Consider the following 18,568-nt stretch of genomic DNA (forward strand, 5'->3'; position numbering starts at 1 on the left):
ACAAGTGAAGAAAAAATCTTGTTTTCGTTTCTACAAGGTCAGTTTGTCAAAGTACTCAACAAGCTCAGAGAATCTAGAAGGGAAAGTGAAAGAGAAGCTCTCATTAATGTGCTCTTTAGCAAGGCACCTGACCTTGTCAGCTGCTCCAGTGGAGCTGGTTGGTAGCTAAAAACAGAAAAAATGTTTTATGCTTGACACCATCCAAGTGTGAAAGTGTGTAATCGTGTGAGTGTGAAGCAGGGTGGGGCTCAACAAGAACATGTAGCCACACTTTACCTTCTTTGGATGAATAAATGTGAAAAAATAGCACTGGTAGCCAAACACTGTGGCAGGGACGCTGCGCTGCCTTCTGCTTCCTCACACCTCCAGCTGCCTGCCCTCAACTACAGCCATCCGCTTACACGGCAATAACCATGAATCATCCCTGAGCACTACACAGTGCAAACCAATCCTCAATCATCCACTACTGCATCAATCTGCATTTGAGACACCTTGCTTTAGATTAATGGGAGGGGGTTACAGGTTTGACACCATTAAGGCACCAGGCAGTTTGACATTTGTAGTTTGTTTAGATACATATGTCCTGCTTAAGCTGGAAAGCCTGGACTGCTTATTCACTATAAAATTGGTTTCATACTTATCTGGTTACATTTGTCAGTTAACATGTGCTTCTTCACTTCACTTCACTTCACTTCACCACTGGTATTAGTGCCATTCAGCATTGTGCATATGACCATTTAGTGCAAAGAGTAGGATATAAGTGGGAGTTAAAGGATTTCTGATTTAAACCCATTTCCACAAAATATGGCCAATATTAAATATGTAAAGAACATTCACAATAGAGTGATGAAATGCTGCACATAAGTTAATTTCATAAATAAGTAGAATTCCATGTGCACACGATATAATAAAAGCTCATTAAAGATTTAATTAAAAGTGCATTTTCATGCATACATTTTCTCACCCCGTTCTCCTCTTCTGGAATACATAAAGGGCATATGGAAATAAACACACATTGTTGCTCTCCACTCGCTCTGGAGCTCTGACTGAAAGGCCTTGTTCATTTAATGAGATTGCAACACTGTGATTTTCAAACCTTGACAGGACACTTTGGCAGGTTCTCATTGAACCTGTCCAACACTATAAGCACTTCTCTCAGTTTTCCTCTAAAGACTGGCTGTCGAGACTGCACACAGACCTCAGTGCGTGGGGTCTTGCTGTCGCATACATTTTCTGCACTTACACTTTGAATGTGTGGGACCTCTGTATTTGTGACTAACTCAAGCATGTACTGGCACTGACAGGTTGTGCTGATTTGGCAGTGGCCTACAGTTTATGACAAGGTGGAAGCTAGGATGAAGTCATATTAAATGTGTCCTTCAACCCTTTTCACACGCAACCTAGTTACATTGCAGTATGCTGGGTTGAGCCCGTCCTAATGGGGGGAGAGTTAGGGATGGTGGATGGATTAAATAAGGACAGGACTTTAACTCACTTACTAACGTAGTGAAGTAACGTCATGTACGTAACGTCATGTACATAACGTCACATATGTAACGCTGTAATGCAAGTCACCAAAGTAACATATTGATTTGAACCCAAACCATGATGTTTTCCTAAACCTTACTAATTAGTTTTCTTGCAATAACCTAACCAAACTGCGACCATTTGACAAAGGTCCGGTACCTGTGTTGCCCTTACACTGAAACGGCCATGTCGTTTTGGCTCACTGACAACCAACATATTCAGCCGTTGAGGTATGAGGATGTGTTGGCATGTATGCAATGAAATTAACCATAAGTACTGTAAACTGTAATGTCCTATGAACACCGGCTGATCAAAAGGAACAAACCATATTGGCTAAAATGAAGCCAGACAAAATCTGATCCTCTCTTTACTGTACTCTACTGTGTTTTGCCCATCTCAGCATAGTAATTTTGCAGTGGTAATCTTCTTAACGACAGCCACACTCACTTTTGTGAGCAGATCATATCATCTGTCATGAATTAACTTTTAATTCAGTGACTAACTTGAAGGCAGGGACTGCTTAAAACATGTTTGTTCTTTCTTTTAAATGCTCTCTGCATGCCGTTGTCCTTTGTGAGGGAAGAAACCCTCATCTGTAGGGCCACTGTACAGCTGCTAGTGTTTCTGTATTCCCAACAACTCCAACAGAGTGATACATCTTCTCTGTGGTGGATCTTGTCACATCAGAGTCGCATTCTCCCAGTTAATCTTTCATTCAGATCATATCGACAATAAATCATAGAAATGTAATAGTTTAGAACAAGGAGCTTTAGTGTTTCTATCAAGTAGCTAATTAACAATAAAGTGTGTCAAATTGAGAGGCGTTAAAGCAAAGAGAGGCCGAAAAGGACAGGACATTCCTATATAAAACCTGACCAAAATGAATAAAAGATGAATGGCAGGAGATGCCAGCTCTTTTCACCAATGTAAAAGCGTTCACAGGTTCAATATGTGAAAGTATTTTTTACCATCAACTATTTGAATTACTTTCTTTAATGACCTATGGAGCCTGTATCAATGATTCTTTTGTTGTCATATCTGCACTCAATGAGACCAAGTGGAAGATAGCCCCGGCTTTGAAAAACTCCAATGTCCTTTTACATACAGCTTGAAGGCTGAATGGTTTTTCCAAGCCTGATCTTCCTTATTTACATAAACTCAATACACCATGAGCGCTGCATAAACACTCTCATTAGCAGTTGTGCACATGCTGTGGGACCGTCGCCATGAGAGAGCTTGAGCTTGACTTACCTGTTGATCTATGTTTTAACGCTCAACTGCGGTCATGAGCTTTGGATAATGACCAAAAAAATGGTCGTTGTTTAAATGCGAGGATAGTGGTGCAAGTTTTAGACAGTCTCTCCTTTAAGACATTCATGCACTTCACATGGAAATTGACAGAAGTAGTGAGGAGAGGCCTAAGGGAGAAGTTCAAACACTATCTCACCTTCACACTTCTGGCCAATTGCTGCGTGAAGTGGTAGTGATCGTTAGATCGTCAACTTCAGATTGTTACAGAAACTCTCAGGTTGCAGTCCCACTCCCAGCTCAAGGGTTGGGAAGGGTTTGGGGGAGAGGGAGTGTCTGATGCTATTTGACTATCTCATGGGCACTTCTGATGTAGAATACGGTGTCTTAAGGGTGCCTTCTGGATGGCTCCCTTAAGAGGTTTTTGAGCATTGTCCAACTTAGGAGATGTCAGTGTGAACCCAGAGCAAACTGGGCGGATTACATATCCAGTCTGGCCTGGCAACATCTTAGGATCCCTTTGAAGGACTTGGTAAATGTGGCTGGGGGAACAGACAGATGGATGGCTGCGAGTGTGACCCAAACTCGGATAAGCTGACAAAAACGGATGGATGAGTGGTTGGAAGGTGGAATTCACTCTGACATTTACCACTGTTGTCTTAAAGGGTGTAAAAGGATCTTTTCAAGCTGACATTTTGAATTGAGTATCTCCTGGGTGACTATTGAAAGGTGAAGTGTGAAAATGGTAACAGAGAGACATTTCTGAACTTCTGCACTCTTGGCAGGTCCATTACTACCCGCAAGCCACAGGACGATCTTATTAGATAAACACACAGAGAACCCTCCAAAAAAAAATAATTAAATGCTTTCACTTGTCCCAAAAACATATTCTCCCTTGGCGGCCTCCCCTTCATACTCTCCTCTGCTTCAGAATCCCACAGAGGGCCCCCATTTTATCTGCCTTCAACAGCAATTAAACAAGTTTTCCACAGTTACAGAGAGGGGACAGGGAAGTCCCAAGCTAACCTTTACTTCACCTTTGTGAGTTTTACACACATGCGTGCACATACGCAGTAGCGCACACGTACTTGAACATTTCTCCCTGCTGTATCATGCGTTACATCCCTCGCGAACCCCCAGAGACACAGCTTGAATCCTTTGTAGTGCTCATTAGGAGTGTTAAGTCCAGCATGTTTCTCTAATCTAATCAGCTCCGTATCTTGCTCCCCTCTCCCACCCCCCTCTGCCAACGCCCCCCCTCCCTACTCTTTATCCTCTTCATTTGTCAGCTTTGAAAATAAGCAAGAGAAAGACACAGGAGAGTGAAAGTGAGTGAGGCTGAGGCAGAGATAGGGCGAGAATGAAGGAAGTCCTTGAGATGAGAAAGCGTCTCTTGGGGGTTAGCTTGGATTGGAGAGGAGACGGGGAATTAGGATCAAGGAACATTCTATAAGTAAAGGTCTGGATGACACAATGTTGTGGTAGTAAATGCTGGCCAGCAGTTCTTGAGGAAGCATGATCTAAGACTGTTTAGTTTGGGAAATGGGATTGTTCCTCGGGGAACGTTGTGATGGGATGCAGATGAAAGCCTTTGAGTCCATCAGGGTTCCTCGCCATCTCCTGTGAATGACATCTTCTAATCGCCACTTCCCCAATGAGTCTTTGTCAGGGAGATTATCAAATGGAGACCTCACTGGTTCGCCTTTCACTTTCCCCACCCTTGTAATAAGGTCTAAAGCGCACACCAAACACTGATGAACACGATGACCCACTTGTTTTTCTATTGCTTGTCGCAGTAAAGAGCTGCAATGATTTGGGGCGGCTGTGGGACAGGAGGTAGAGTGGTCGTCCACCAACTGGAGGGTTGATCCTCAGCTCCTGCAATATACATGTGGAAGTGTCCTTGGACAAAATACTGAACCCCAAATTGCTCCTGATGGCTCTTTCATTGATGGGTGAGTGTTTATGAAGGATTATTGCCCCTGATGAGCATGTGGTGCCTTGCATGGTAGCCTCTGCAATGCCAGTGTTTGAATGTGTGAATGCTGACTTGTGTTGTAAAGCGCATTGATCAAAAGAAAATTAGTTGCCAACTATTTTGATCATTGAGGATTGGCTACTTTCCTTTTTTTTATTTTAGCCTTCATTCAGATAAGACAGCTGTGTAATTGACAGGAAATGGGGGAGAGTGAAGGGGGTATGACACGCAGCAAAGGGCCACAGGTTAGACTAAAACCATGGCACACTGCTGAGGACTTGGCCTCTTTACAAGTGGAAGCATGCATTACCAGGTGAGCTACCAGGGCGCACCAAGGAACTGCTGCTTTTCTTTGTGACTTATGATAATAAGAGAAGATTCTTTGAGTTTTCGACTGTTGGTTGGACCAAAGCAGCATTTCTAAGATGTCACTTTGGGCTCTGGGAAAAATTGCAATGAGCATTTTTTGACAATTTTAAAGACTAAACATTTACTCAATTCGTTATCATTTTTTTTTTTCACTTTTACTGTGAAAAAAATTTGCAGATTAAACAAAGAAAATAATCATCAGCTGCAGCTTTATTCCAGAACAATTAAAAGAACAAACAGAACTTCTGATCCTTCCACGTTAGATTTAATTCACGAGAATGCTTCAAATAGATTCATCAGTTGCAAGAATAAATTAGCGTGTTTGTGTACGGTGTCAGACTTGCAAATGGAGGTTGTCAAAATAAGGTATGAGGCATGAGACCGCAGCTGTTTGCTAAAGAGAACAGACAAGACGGGAGAGAGAGACAGAGGGGAAAGAAACGGAAAGGAAAAGAGAATGTGAGAATGACGGAGAGGAGAGATAGAGAGTGGGATCCGTTGGAACAGAAATACAGTTGCCAATTTCCTGTCGCCGACAGGCAGCAGTGTTGACAATGCCGGTTGACAGCCAGCTTCCCCTGGCCGCCACACATTCATTCTGTATTGTAAATAAACAGTTTAAGGGGAAATGTCAGCTGAGAGAGGGAAGGAGCAGCTCTGGCTATAATATCTCTTCCCTCCTCCCTGCCCATGCAGCAGCCCAGTTGCCAGGCAAGTGACGGACGTGGTGAGTAATGAGGATGGCACACACAACCTGCTCTGTTGGTGCTGACAGTAACAAGGGCTGACGCCACGGCGTTTAAAGGTCCCCGAGGCCTTGCGGTTTAAACCCCATGCTTACACTATCTACTGTCCCACTGTGCATCTGAAATAGATCTCGCTGTGACCTATAAATGAGACTGATCAGAGGGAGATGGGGAGGGAGGGATGTGGAGAATGGACGGCAGCCATGTTTCGGTCTAAATGGTGCAGTCATGGAGATGATAAGGATACTTGGACGCCTACAGCAAGACTCTCAGATGATAGGGGGAGACAGCTCCAGGAGTGCAGCTAAAATCGGTGGTCATTGTGACCCAAAAAAAGGGAACAGGAAGGCAGAAGTTGCTCTGTGACTAAGCCAAGCTAAATCTGTGTTGCATATAAATAGTTTGCCTCGAGACATATTTTAGAAACAGAGGCCAAGGACATTTTACAGATGACATATTGCACCACATAAAATATTCCACTTCTGCTTATTAACTTACATAATCTTAAGACCAGAGGTGCTTTCATCACAATCCGATCAAATATGTAAACAGACGTACTGAGAGAAACGGCGTCCAGAGATGGACGGACAGACAGGTTCCTCTGCTGACTTCTTTTCTCGCGCCTGTTCTTTGAGGCCAGGCAGGCAGGCAGCTCATGCTACTCCCTAATTGTCATGCAAAGGTGGTTTACATTGGTTTGGCGCCTTGTGGCTCTTCCTGCTGAACATTAACTCTGCAATCGCTCCCGCCCATCTGTTCCTCTTACCTTGTTATCAAATCAGGCGGCCGGACATCATGAAACATTCACACCACATTGTAGTCACTCATTTCATTACAGTCACTTCAGTAAAAACATCCACTTGCCACTAATGCCTGCCACTCCACACGGTCATGGTCTTGTACTGAGAAACAGCTGTATTGTCTACAGCTTTAAAAGGTCTTTTGCTTTATGAGTGGAATCATTCGGTTGATGTTTACAGGTTAGCATTAATCATCACATCACTGTCACAACCGAAACAGGGATGCAGGCAGACGGGAGGGTGCACACAAATGAACACAGCGTGAGTCAAACACGGTGTGTCAGATCCAGACAAGGTAGGAAATGAGCAGCAAAATGTTTATTCTGTTTACTCTCCTAGCCATCTCTAAAGGTTGTTGGGCTTTTTTCTTAAAAATCCAACTCTATTCTGAAAATCTATTTGTCTGCATAGACAGTGAAAGCATCTGGCGAATTCGGGGAACCAGCTGTCACCATGGTAAAACAAGTCAGCTTGCTGTCATGCTTCCAAGGCATCTAACATGTCTAACTTCCCTCATAAGATTCATGGAGATAAAGGAACACTACGCTTAGTCCGTTCAACAAACCAGACACAGCTTGAAGGCAACCAGGTGATTTATAGATAGATACTGCATGCCGTCAAGGGGAGGCTCGACAAACTAGGCTTCACGAACAGGTCAGAAAACTTTCTCAACCTCTGAGCTGCAGCCACTGTAGCACCTCAACCCAACCACCGGCTATCTCGCATAGATTTTTAGAATTGGACATGAATTTAAAGTGCAGCTGGTCTAATCAATAGCCGAAATCTTCATCAGCACAGAAACTAAACTTGCCTCAGAGCAGCCAGAAGGCCTGTGCTATTTCATAGATAAATATCAGCCGCTCTCATAGGGGAGTATGTTGTTTACACACTCTGGCTGGGAAACAGAGAAAGCTAATGTTCAAACCTACCTCAATGAGGGATATTCTGTAGCTGAACCATCCCAAAGCTGATGTTCTTCACAGAGTGCATAAATTAGATAAGGACTATCTCAGAGGGCAGCTGAGAATACATAAATCAATATATATGTATCAGACATATTGCATTCTCTTTAAAGAAGGATTAATGTCAGAAAGCTTGCTCGTCTTCTGCTAACAACATTATCTGAGAATATGCAGCAAGACGTAAAACGCAGTACAAGGAAGGTTTGAAAAGTCAAGACTTCTTTATATTAACTCACTCCTGACACTCCTGTAAATGGTACGGGTGAAATAACATGTCCACGTATATATACACGTCCTTCGTGCTCATATTATATATTCTGTAGGGATGCATGTTATATATCGGACTGATAAATTACCTGATATTGAGAAATTAAAAGGTGCACTATGTAGTTTTGGGGAAGAAATATCAATCAGAAGAGAAAGATCTTAATTTAATGATTTTATAATCAAAAGATCAAAAAAACTGAATAAACAAACTGACCTTAAAGGACTTTGATTATATTTGGCGGACCCTGCCACCTTTCTGGCTTCAAACATTGTTCTCGGGACCTTATTTTCCTCTGAGAACAGCTTGTCTATTCAGTTATGGAAAAAAAAAATATTTCTGAGTTTGTATTATTACTTCATTCATATTGTAAATAATACAATTCTGAGTTTGAATTCCTTCCCATGCAGCCCCTTTAATATTATTGCCATTATATTAATGTTAAGTCAAATTGCTTTCATTGACTTAACGAATGCAGCATTTACAAGCGCCAACACAGCAGACGGCTGTTTGCACCTTGAGAGTTGGTTTGCAATCCGCCAATAAACACAGAAATTAGACATTTTTTACCGTGTTCAAGGAACACGACATTGGTTATCTTATTGTTATTGTCCATGAAAGGAAGGCAATTATCCGTTATTGGTATCGGCTAAAAAAACATACTGTACATACACGCATTGATTTTGCAGGTCAACACAAACCTCTCTTTTCTTTTGCACTGGATTCAAAAAGTAATAATTCATCCTAAGGTTCATAAATAGCAGCCACATCTCACAATGAGACAAGGTTACACCGTTTGCCTATTTGGAATCCTATATGACAAGAAAAAGGTATAAAATGTAAATGGTTTCAGTCAGAAACATTTTTGTCACATTTGACTATTATGAAGAATATATCTGACATTGCCATAATAACTCCTTTCAGAGCAGCTTTGGCACCTAATCAGAAAGTCATCTCACACTGAGCGGGTCAAAAACTAAAACCCACAGTGGATTAGAGAGAGCAGAGCAGCAGGTTTAACACTGCGGATCAGTCTGACCTCTTCACGTGGAACATTCTTTTGCACATTACCATAGCATTACCTTTGCACTACCTATACATTTACCTGCTGCATATTACACTGAGGTTGTGCGTATGTCTATAAATGTCTACATTTCAATAATTGTACGCATATCTTCCATGGGAGCTATAACCGCATTTCACTATACAGTCCTGTATTGTATGATGGAAATGAAGCTGAACCTGGATTTATAGTTCTGTGTTATAGCTTAGCCTTGTAGATACTGTGCGCTTCCTCAAAAATGCTACATGTCAGGACCAAAGCGGCTACAGAGATACCACACTGGGAAGACAAGAACTGTGACTGGTCGGCTTGGGTCGCTTGTGTTGTTTTTAAATGCCCGGGGAGATTGTTAATAGTGAAGACAGCGTTAAGCAAGTTGAAGAAAGTGTCTCTAATCTGTTGCCTTTTAGTAACGCACGACTAGAAAGGCCATCTTCACTTCAATCGCTGTGATCATTGCTCTGCAAGAATGTAAACACAGCAGTCTCCTATTCTGTAATGAAATGAGGTGATAGAGAACGTACATTGAAGTAACTCCAGGTACGTTGCATAGCCTGACATTGCTCCATATCATAAAGTGAGTAAACCATGTGAACTCTTACTTTGACACATTTATCTAAGGCATGATGGAGCCTGATTACATACAATACATATGTCAAATCAAACACTGACCTGTACCTTCTGCATTTTTGTATGTCCATGTCCAAGGGTACAAAGAGTATGGTCAGATCAAGAGAGATGCGCTAAACTCCGATCAAACCGTCAAAACTGGGCAGTGCTGCTAAACTATGAACTAAGATTCTGTCACTACACAGCCTATTTCTTGCCTAAAATGTTTTGTTTTTTCAGAAACATATTTTAGCATATTTAGCTGCAATAGAGAAAAAGTGCGAATCAGAAGTGGCAGCCATATTGTTTCTGTATTGTGAAGATGGACTCATCTAAAACTGAAGCTTTGGGATTGTAGGACACGTCGGCCGCCATCCCAAGGCCTCATTATTTGACGAGTTGGGAAAGAGACTCAAAAATCAACTTTTCTTACAAATAGCATCTTTAAGCAATGGCAATAGCACTTTGATGTATGGGGCAGGGGGTTTAAATAGATAATTAGATAGGTCAAAGCCTTCAAAGCTGTGACCAGCCGATAATCGGCTGATCAAGATGGCATAAATGACTTAATGCTCTTGCCTGGATCTACACTATTAAGTTCAATGTGTCCAGATCCAAGCTGTTAGTATCAAATATTAGATCACATGACTTATAACAGAACAACTGATGAAGATGAACGAGATGTCAGTTGTATTAAAAGCTGTATTGTATTGTATGAAAGTAGGAAAGTAGGACTAGTAGAAACTTTTACGTTCACTGGCCTCGAACACCAAAGTAGGTGCTTTCTATTTTTACCAGAGAATAAAAGACATGATTTGGTTTGACGGCTGATTGTACAATACAACATTTAACAGTGTTTGGTCGTTGGTTGTTCATCATTCCTAAGTTTTCTGACACTGACAATACTTTGATCTCCACGATGATAAAACAAGGTCTCAGCTTCTGGTGTAAAATCTGTCAACATGCAGCTTTGGAGTGCCGAGTACAAAAACAGGCCATAAAACAACTTGATTGGCGAAACGGTGTGTAGCGCGTAAAATCACAGCTTGTGTTTCGAATAAGTTTGCTGTTATCTGTAAGAGCCACTCAAACGCTTTGGAATAAGAACAGCATTTTCATGATGTACCAGATGCCACCAGATAACGCTCGTGGGACCACCGCTGTGTCATTTGGTCTGACTAAAAGAGGCGTAGCAGAGTCAAGGCTCATGCGAGTGGCATCTGTGAGTTCGCATCATGTCCTCCAACATTAGGCGGATAATTGGCAGCCACCCTGGTTGATGCCAATATCTTGTTTTTAACCACCATACGGCTGTGAGTCCGCTGGGAACCTCTCTTCACTGCTTGTTTTCAGTAATAAGCATGTGCTGTTGGAGCATATTTACAGCCCTCAGAACTTGTGTTTATCACTCAGCCAAGTTTAAAGTGTTTAGCAATATAGGAATGTACTTTCATGACAATAAAACACCAGGGACACCACACTGTTTAAACCTACTAGCGAGAAATGTGTTCATTGTAGACAACGAAATGACAATGTCTTCATTTTGAAGAGAAATGTGATACTATCATGAAGTTCTTGAAACCAAGAAAAAAATCTCAAGATTTGTGTCCTTTATGTCCTCTCTTCCTACCTGGCATCGCATGGACCAGGTCGCCACACAGCACCATGAACTTTGGCCTGGGTCTGAGCTGGTTTACGGCCTCCACAGCCTGCTTGGTGAGCTCCACCTCCTCGGCCCATTCCTCCCCTCCGCCGTCACAGTCGCCGTCCCTCCAAGCCTTCATAAGCCCCAGCTGGGGGTCTGCGGCCTGGATGAAGCAAAATGGTCCCCTCCAGTCACGCTCTGCATCTGAAACAAGAAGAGGCGAGAATGGACTCAGCAGTTGCGTTGACAGAAACCGGCACTGGATATTACCAAGAGCAAAGTGCTTTAAAAACTTTATTTAAAGCTGCATTACATGTTATAAGGCCCATGGAAACAAGAAAATAGTAGACTTCAATTAATTAAAGCTGTGCTAATCAATAATCTTCTATTAACATTTGATTAAATTTCTTTATCTAAAAATAAATTTGCTGCTCATACAGACAAAATCATAAAAATGAACCCCCAGACCCCGCCGCTCTCTTCAGCTCTACAGAGCATTTGAACATTTTTCAGCTCTCGTCTTGGTTTTACGGCCGTTAATTTCACTCTTTTGCAATCTCGTCAACTTCAATTCCAGCCATGACAGGCAGCTGCTTTCAGCAAAACCCACTGTACATGAAAAGAGCCAAAAGGAGAGTGAATGTTGGACTTATACTGCTTTCATGTGTTGTCAGAATAATCTGAAAATGTTGATCCTGACTCGGAAAATTCTGGAAAGTGCTGCCTAAAGTCAGAATTATTTATTAACTCGGCAAAAATGTGGGTACACGACTTCCTGACTTTGGTGCAACATATGCAGAAACATAGTAGATGAAAGTAAATTTATGGTCGATGGTTAGAAATGTTTTATTAATTCACGTATTGCATATCAAGTTTGTTGCTCAAATGTATATTTGTAACATGCTATTGTCAACGTTAGTTGCTGTCCACATTGAGTGACATTAATTAGTTAGTAAAGCAATTTACAAGCGTTAACCCTGATATGTCCGGTAAAGCAATATTTTACTGGTTTTAGGGAATATACTGCTGCAGCCAAAGGTCTGGAACAAAATCACCTTGCAATATATAGCTTCTAGAGCTGGACCTAAACTTTTGACTATTTAAATACTCGTTCGTTGTTCAGGTATTCAGTTTTCAATTTTGGGATTTGGATCTTCTTTTATTCTGCTAAATGAAGGCTATTAATAAAGGGGAACTGCTTGCTATGTCACAAAAAGTGCATACTGGTAGATAAGACCTTGTGTTACCAAACCCCTCGGGATTACAAACATGAACAAAACACACCAGACCTTTTGGAAAAGGGCTTTCTATTCAATAACAAATAACGATACAAAGAACAATACTGTAGATTAGCAGAATCTTTAAAAAAAAAAAGGAGATCCAGAGCTCAAAAAATGGTGTTTGGGACATCCCTTAAAGTTTCAAACTTCAGCCAGCTATCAACATGTTGTTTTAGTGCTCAAAGAAATCAAATACTACGCATCTTCTTTGTATCGTGTGACTTTAAAAGATCCTGATCAAACTAAAGTCAAAAGTTCTCCACTTGGGAAATGAGACCATCTGAGGAATCACATCAAGTGGTGGCTGTCAGAAATTGAAACAAAGTAAGTAACACAGACTATCTTGAATAGAGGAAATTTTGCATGACAAACGACGTACTGACACTGCCTTTAATGTGTGTTGTTTTTTCTAAGTGTCGCTAATTGAATATGCATATAGCCAGGTACTTGGGCTCAAATTTAAACGTGTCACACACTTATCTAAAAACCACAGCTTTCATTAGCGGCCGACCTTTTGATATATCTGCCAGGCATTCACTTCACATTCTGGCAGCATGTGAACATTTTCATTTCAATATGTTTAGGTCACGCGGATGCTTGCACGGAACACTGCACATAATAGTAAGCAGAAACATAAAAGCTTTAGGGATTAGGTGTCATCCCAGTATTAGTCATTCAGCAGTGTACAGCCTGCTGTGAAAGCCTCATGTAGGAGCCTTATATTCATTCTTAGAAATGAATGAGCACAGCTGAAAGTGCTGCGATCAGGATTTAGGACTGGAAATTAAGGATCCGTGGGGAAAAATGTAATGTATAGCCCTTTGTTAAGGCTGTACATGCTCACTCCATGAGTAACCAATGCTAAATAATTAACAAACAGCTACACATTGGAGCACAAATGATCAACAAGTGTTTTACATAATCCTGATATTGCGTAAGAGAAGGGCCTTACAATCTAATCACTCTCCATTATTCATTGACAACACAAACTGGTTTTCCATGTTAAGGACGGAAGCGGACACTCGACGCGGCTTGGTTGATTGTAATGACATGGTTAGACATGAAAAATACAGAAGAAAACCTGGCTAAGTGATACGAAAATGGAGTCCCCTTGTTGCCCACGAATGGACAGATGCTAAGAGCAGGTGTAAACAACAGCTTTCTGCTCCACTCGTTCAGTATCTGGAGGACGTGGAAGCAGAACTGTAGTTATGCACTGCTGTCACCGTGCAGTCTGCATCTGCATTCTGCACATATTCCCCTCACTCACGCTCACAGCGGGCGGCTACTGGCTGCTCGGCATCCTCAGTGTTTAACATGCTCTACATGTAGCTCTCTCCCAAATGAGTTTATAATAATTCAGTCCTCCAGAGAAACGCAGAGCAAAGATAGGAAAAGAAAGAACGACAAAGAGCGCGTTGCTCCTGGGAAACAGACGAGTAAAAGCTTAACAATGATCTCCCCGTGGTAATTGACATTTATGAGGCCATGAGAGGGAAGCACATTCTACTTTTATTATTATCATCATCAACATCATCTCCTCAATCAAATTACTTCAGAATGCCTTCAGTCCAAAGTAGCCTGGCCTTATTCTTAACACACTGAGGACCGCTGATGAATTTTGAATTTCAGCAGCTGCCATGACCAGTGTAGTATAAAGTTACTCCTGCTGTGACATTATCTGAATCTGTAACAGTCAGCCAGCATTTAGTTTGCGAGAGAATGCAGACTGGATTTGTCTTTTAAATAGAGATGCAATGATTAATCAATCAGTTGTCAACTATTAAATTAAACACACAAGAAGCACAGCAGAGTTGCTGCAGTTACTCAGAGCTGGCTAGCTCTGGAGGAGAGTCGGTACAGAGCCAGGCGTTCAGGAGGAAAAAACACCTGGGTCACATTAGCTTCTGCTCTGATTGGGATCTGTTTACCAACCATATTAAATAAGTTCAAATTTTAGACACTTTAAGGCAAAAATCTTGCATATAATATCTTTAATTGTCAACTTTTTTAATTAATTATTAATCAGTTTGCATATATATTTTTTTAAAAAGAGTCAGATCCAATTCGAACTCCTTAAATCTTTATATGTTCTAGTTTCTTTACTTCTCTATGACAGTAAACTGATAACCTTTGTGTTACGGACAAAACAAGACACTTCAGGACATCATCTTGGGGTTTGCTGCCATATTTCTCACCACTTTCTGACATTTTATAGACCAAACAACGAATTAATCATAAATCTTTAGTTGCAGCCCTACTTTTAAACTTTCACCAGCACATTTTGAGCTCTTGCAGCTCAGCAAAATAGTCTCATAACTCAGCCTCAGCTTAAGAGAGTTTGCATAGGGGAATCATTACCTGACAATACACAGCACAGTAAGCAGGTAACCTGCTCTTCTTCACACAGGAATGCTTTGAAATCACACGAGCGAGCAAGTGTGCACATACACACATATACATACAACATGCGAATGTGCATGCATTGGTTATTAGCCTTCTCTTTTGTGTGTGCCCCAAAAAACAGACACAATCCATGATAAAGATTTCATGAAGCTGCAGGGCGCACTTGCACAAATCCTGCAGGCTTTTAGCAACACTGAGCATACTTTATAGTACAATGTCTCTCTCCGGAGTCAGACGTGTGAGCCATTTCACAAGCAAAATGAAAAGGAAGTTGGAAAAAAGAAATACACAAGGACCTGCAGAAGGCAGCAAAGCTCCCATGACAGGAGATAAGAGGCAGCAGCCTTGTGTGGCTCCGCTGGTCGAGCACAACTTCAAACATAAATCGCACAGATTTCTCAGGTGGCAGATGGTGCGCTCAAAACAAAATTAATCATCATTTGAGATGAAAGCACATGGGGGGGCTTGCTTTTGTAGCAAATAATACAATCCTGGACATTTCAATTTCTCGAGTCCCCTTACACTAGCTGGTCTCCCACAGTGAGTGCCGAGCAAACATGACAGGTACAAATCAATGAACACATGACTGACCATGTAAGTGTGATTACTTTGTTCAGGTTTTAATCCCTGAAAACCTTGACTGCAGGGCTGAACCACGCACATATTTGTAATTAAACATTTTAAACTAATGTAATCTACTTTAATAATGTCTGCCACTGTAAAAAACTACTTCAAGCTGTGCTGCAACTTCCCTTTAAAAAGGCAGAAATGTGCTTCAGTGTTGCTGAATAGGGAACCTCGGGATTCAAAGTGACATTAGTGGACCAAACAAGAGAAAGTTTAAATTATTAAGTTAGTCAACTCAGAAAATTGCCAGCAACTGTCACATAACATATGGCCTCTAACCACAGCACTTATACACAGTTTTGCTGCACTAAGTTGGTTCACTAACGCTGTTGAAACAGAGCGCAGCAACACACATGAAGGTTACTTTTGTAAACACAAGCTAGCAGGCTAGCTAACTAGCCTCGGTTGACAACAGTGCCGGTGATTCAAACAGAGCTGCACAAAAGCTGTCAAGTGTCTGCGTTTGCTCTGTCGGTTCATTAAACCGCAGCTAGCAACAGCAACTTGTGCTAATTAGCATTCACAGCCAAGTTAAAGGGGGCGTTAGCAAGCGCATTAGCCTGTAAGTTAGCTAACCGGCGGGGATAAAGAAAGCTAAACGGCTACCTTCACTCAGTCCGCTGAATGTCCGATGTTTAGCCCTGAGAAAGGTGTCCTCACTCTCAGCCATAAGATCCAAGTGTTAAAGAGTTGTCCGAGCGAGCTACTGTGGGACTTGTTCGCCTGTCAGCGAGCCTCCGGACGGGTTTGTTGTGAAGCTGTTTGGGTGGCCCCAGCTGTCAGTCGGTGACTATCGGTGGTCGACTACACAGCCTGTCTGTGAGCGTGTGCGTGTGTGCGTTTGTGTGTGTGTGACTTCGCTGCAGCGGCACCCAGTGTGGCTGCAACACACAGCCTGTCCTCCCCGCTGTCAGGTGGGAAACAGTGAGAGGAAAACTTAAAGTGCCTAAGTAATGTTGTCCACCACGAGCATCCAGAGCAGCTTCACTGCTGCCTGATGTAGATCCTCTAACTCTGCTGGGAGAATGAACAGCAATCTTCTGAAGGATATCACCTGTCTGTAGGCTGCAGGCAAAAAGTATTGGATTAAAGGTGCAGTATGTAGTTTGGAGACATTTTAATCAGAATAGAAAGCTCTTCACTGACTTTTATTTTATTTTATGCTCAAACAACTAAATAAACAAACGGACCTTAAAGGACAACACAGTTTCATACTGTTTTACTAGAAAGTAAAACAGTATGGAGACCTTATTTCCCTCTGAAGCCAGCTTGTTGATTCCATTATGGAATAAATAAATATTAGCCTGTTTTTTTTAGCTCATTATTATTGTAAATATTTAAATTCTGAGTTTGAATTTTTTCTCCAAAAATACACAGTGTCCCTTTAAAACAGTAGTCTAAACGTTAAAGGCTGTACCTGGTTTGGTATTCCAAGGGTAAAAGTGTTTGAGTGTACATTTTCCACCATTTAGATGATCATCTTCTTAGATCAAAATATAAAAAAGTGCCATGTTGTGTTATGCCTACATGGAATTTCCAACTGTAATGGAAAAACTGATTTGCTCATTCAATAAATTGATTATTTGAATCGGTGCTGCATTGAAAAGAAAAGTCCATAATAGTGCTTTTATTTTGTAAGTTTCCTCTTACCCATAGGATGTTTTTTTATTGCTGCACTTTGGTTAAAGCTGTTATCATCTTGTTAAATTGAGTGTTAAATAACTGTATTCCAACAGAGCTCACTGTTGCAGAGTGTTTGGTGAGTAACTCTTGTCTCTGCAGTGAAAGAGAAAATAAATGTTCTGGTACCCCTGCCCACTTTATCCACTCAGGACAGAGAACAGAAGATGCATTCTGTCTGCTCAGGAGAGAGCAGGATCATCCTGTTCTGGTGCCTAACTGCAAAATGGACAGGAAGTTAACTAAAACGGCGGCAACGGTTTCAGCAGCTTTAAAAATACACATATGTGCTGTAATTCAGTTTTACAGGAACATACTGTAAAACAGATTATCATAGGAGAACTGTAGATCTACAGTAAATAATGGTCTTTATTGTTAATTTACAGCATAAACATTTTACAGTGTATGAGATATATTGAAAATACGTAAGAGCCTAATTACTGGAGCGATTCAGTAACACTTTATAATGACTGTCATTAGTAAATGGTCAATTTATAGTTAATTAAAGGAGCACTATGCAGTTTTGGTTAATACATTTTAATCAGAAGAGAAGGATCTTCATCAACTATTTTTCTTTTATGCCTAAACAAACTAAATGAACAAACTCTTTTTGTTTTCATGACTGAATAAACTGAATAGACAAACTGACCTTAAAGGACAACTCATCTCATACTGTTTTACTTTGTTTATATGTGGCGGACCCTGCCACCTTTCTAGCTTCAAACAGTGTTCTGGGGACCTTATTTTCCTTTTAAGAACAGCTTGTTTATTCAGTTATGACAAAAAAATTCTTAACTTGTATTTATTACCTCATTAATATTGTAAGTATTACATTTGTAGTTTGAATTTCTTCTCCAAAACTACATAGACCTTACACACCTTTAAACTTGTAGTTAATAGTTTTTACATCGTTAACAGAAAATGAAATGCTTTATAAATCACTTATTAGCAGTTTTTTATTGTAAAGTTGCAACTGATGTTTATAATACTTTGTAAATGGTGAATAATTACTGTGTTGTTCATCTGTAAACATTATTTGGATGGTCATTATAAAGTTGCAAGCAATGTTTATAAACCTTCACAATTGTTAAATTAATGGTTAATAAAGCATGTTATTGTTTGTTAACAGCTAAATAACTATTAACTACAGTTTAATTGACTATAGATTTATAGTCACCCAACCCAATCAGCCCAATTATCATTCATTTATTATTTACAGGCACCCAAACAACAGGCGACTCGACATTTTCATCGGTTGCAATCGAGGTTGTGGCCCTTTTCTTCTTACATGTGCTGTGATTTAAATGAGGAGAAACATGTATTTGCACCTTTATTCCTGTTTACAATCATTTACACAATGTGC

General features: G+C 40.9%; 1 protein-coding gene across 1 annotated transcript in view; it reads right to left on the minus strand.

Annotated features, from left to right (window-relative positions):
- cpped1 (calcineurin-like phosphoesterase domain containing 1) overlaps positions 1-16,473 on the minus strand; it is a 38,731-nt gene extending 22,258 nt beyond the window's left edge. Inside the window, exons 1-2 of the mRNA XM_084342952.1 lie at positions 16,132-16,473; positions 11,198-11,416 (exon numbers count right to left, since the gene is read on the minus strand). Of these exons, the coding sequence (XP_084199078.1) occupies positions 11,198-11,416; positions 16,132-16,195 (283 nt within the window). The 5' untranslated portion in view covers positions 16,196-16,473. The remainder of the gene's footprint in view (positions 1-11,197; positions 11,417-16,131) is intronic.
- Positions 16,474-18,568: the final 2,095 nt, after the last annotated feature.

The sequence above is a fragment of the Pagrus pagrus genome (assembly GCF_965226575.1).
Source record: "Pagrus pagrus genome assembly, chromosome: 21".
Taxonomy (NCBI): domain Eukaryota; kingdom Metazoa; phylum Chordata; class Actinopteri; order Spariformes; family Sparidae; genus Pagrus; species Pagrus pagrus.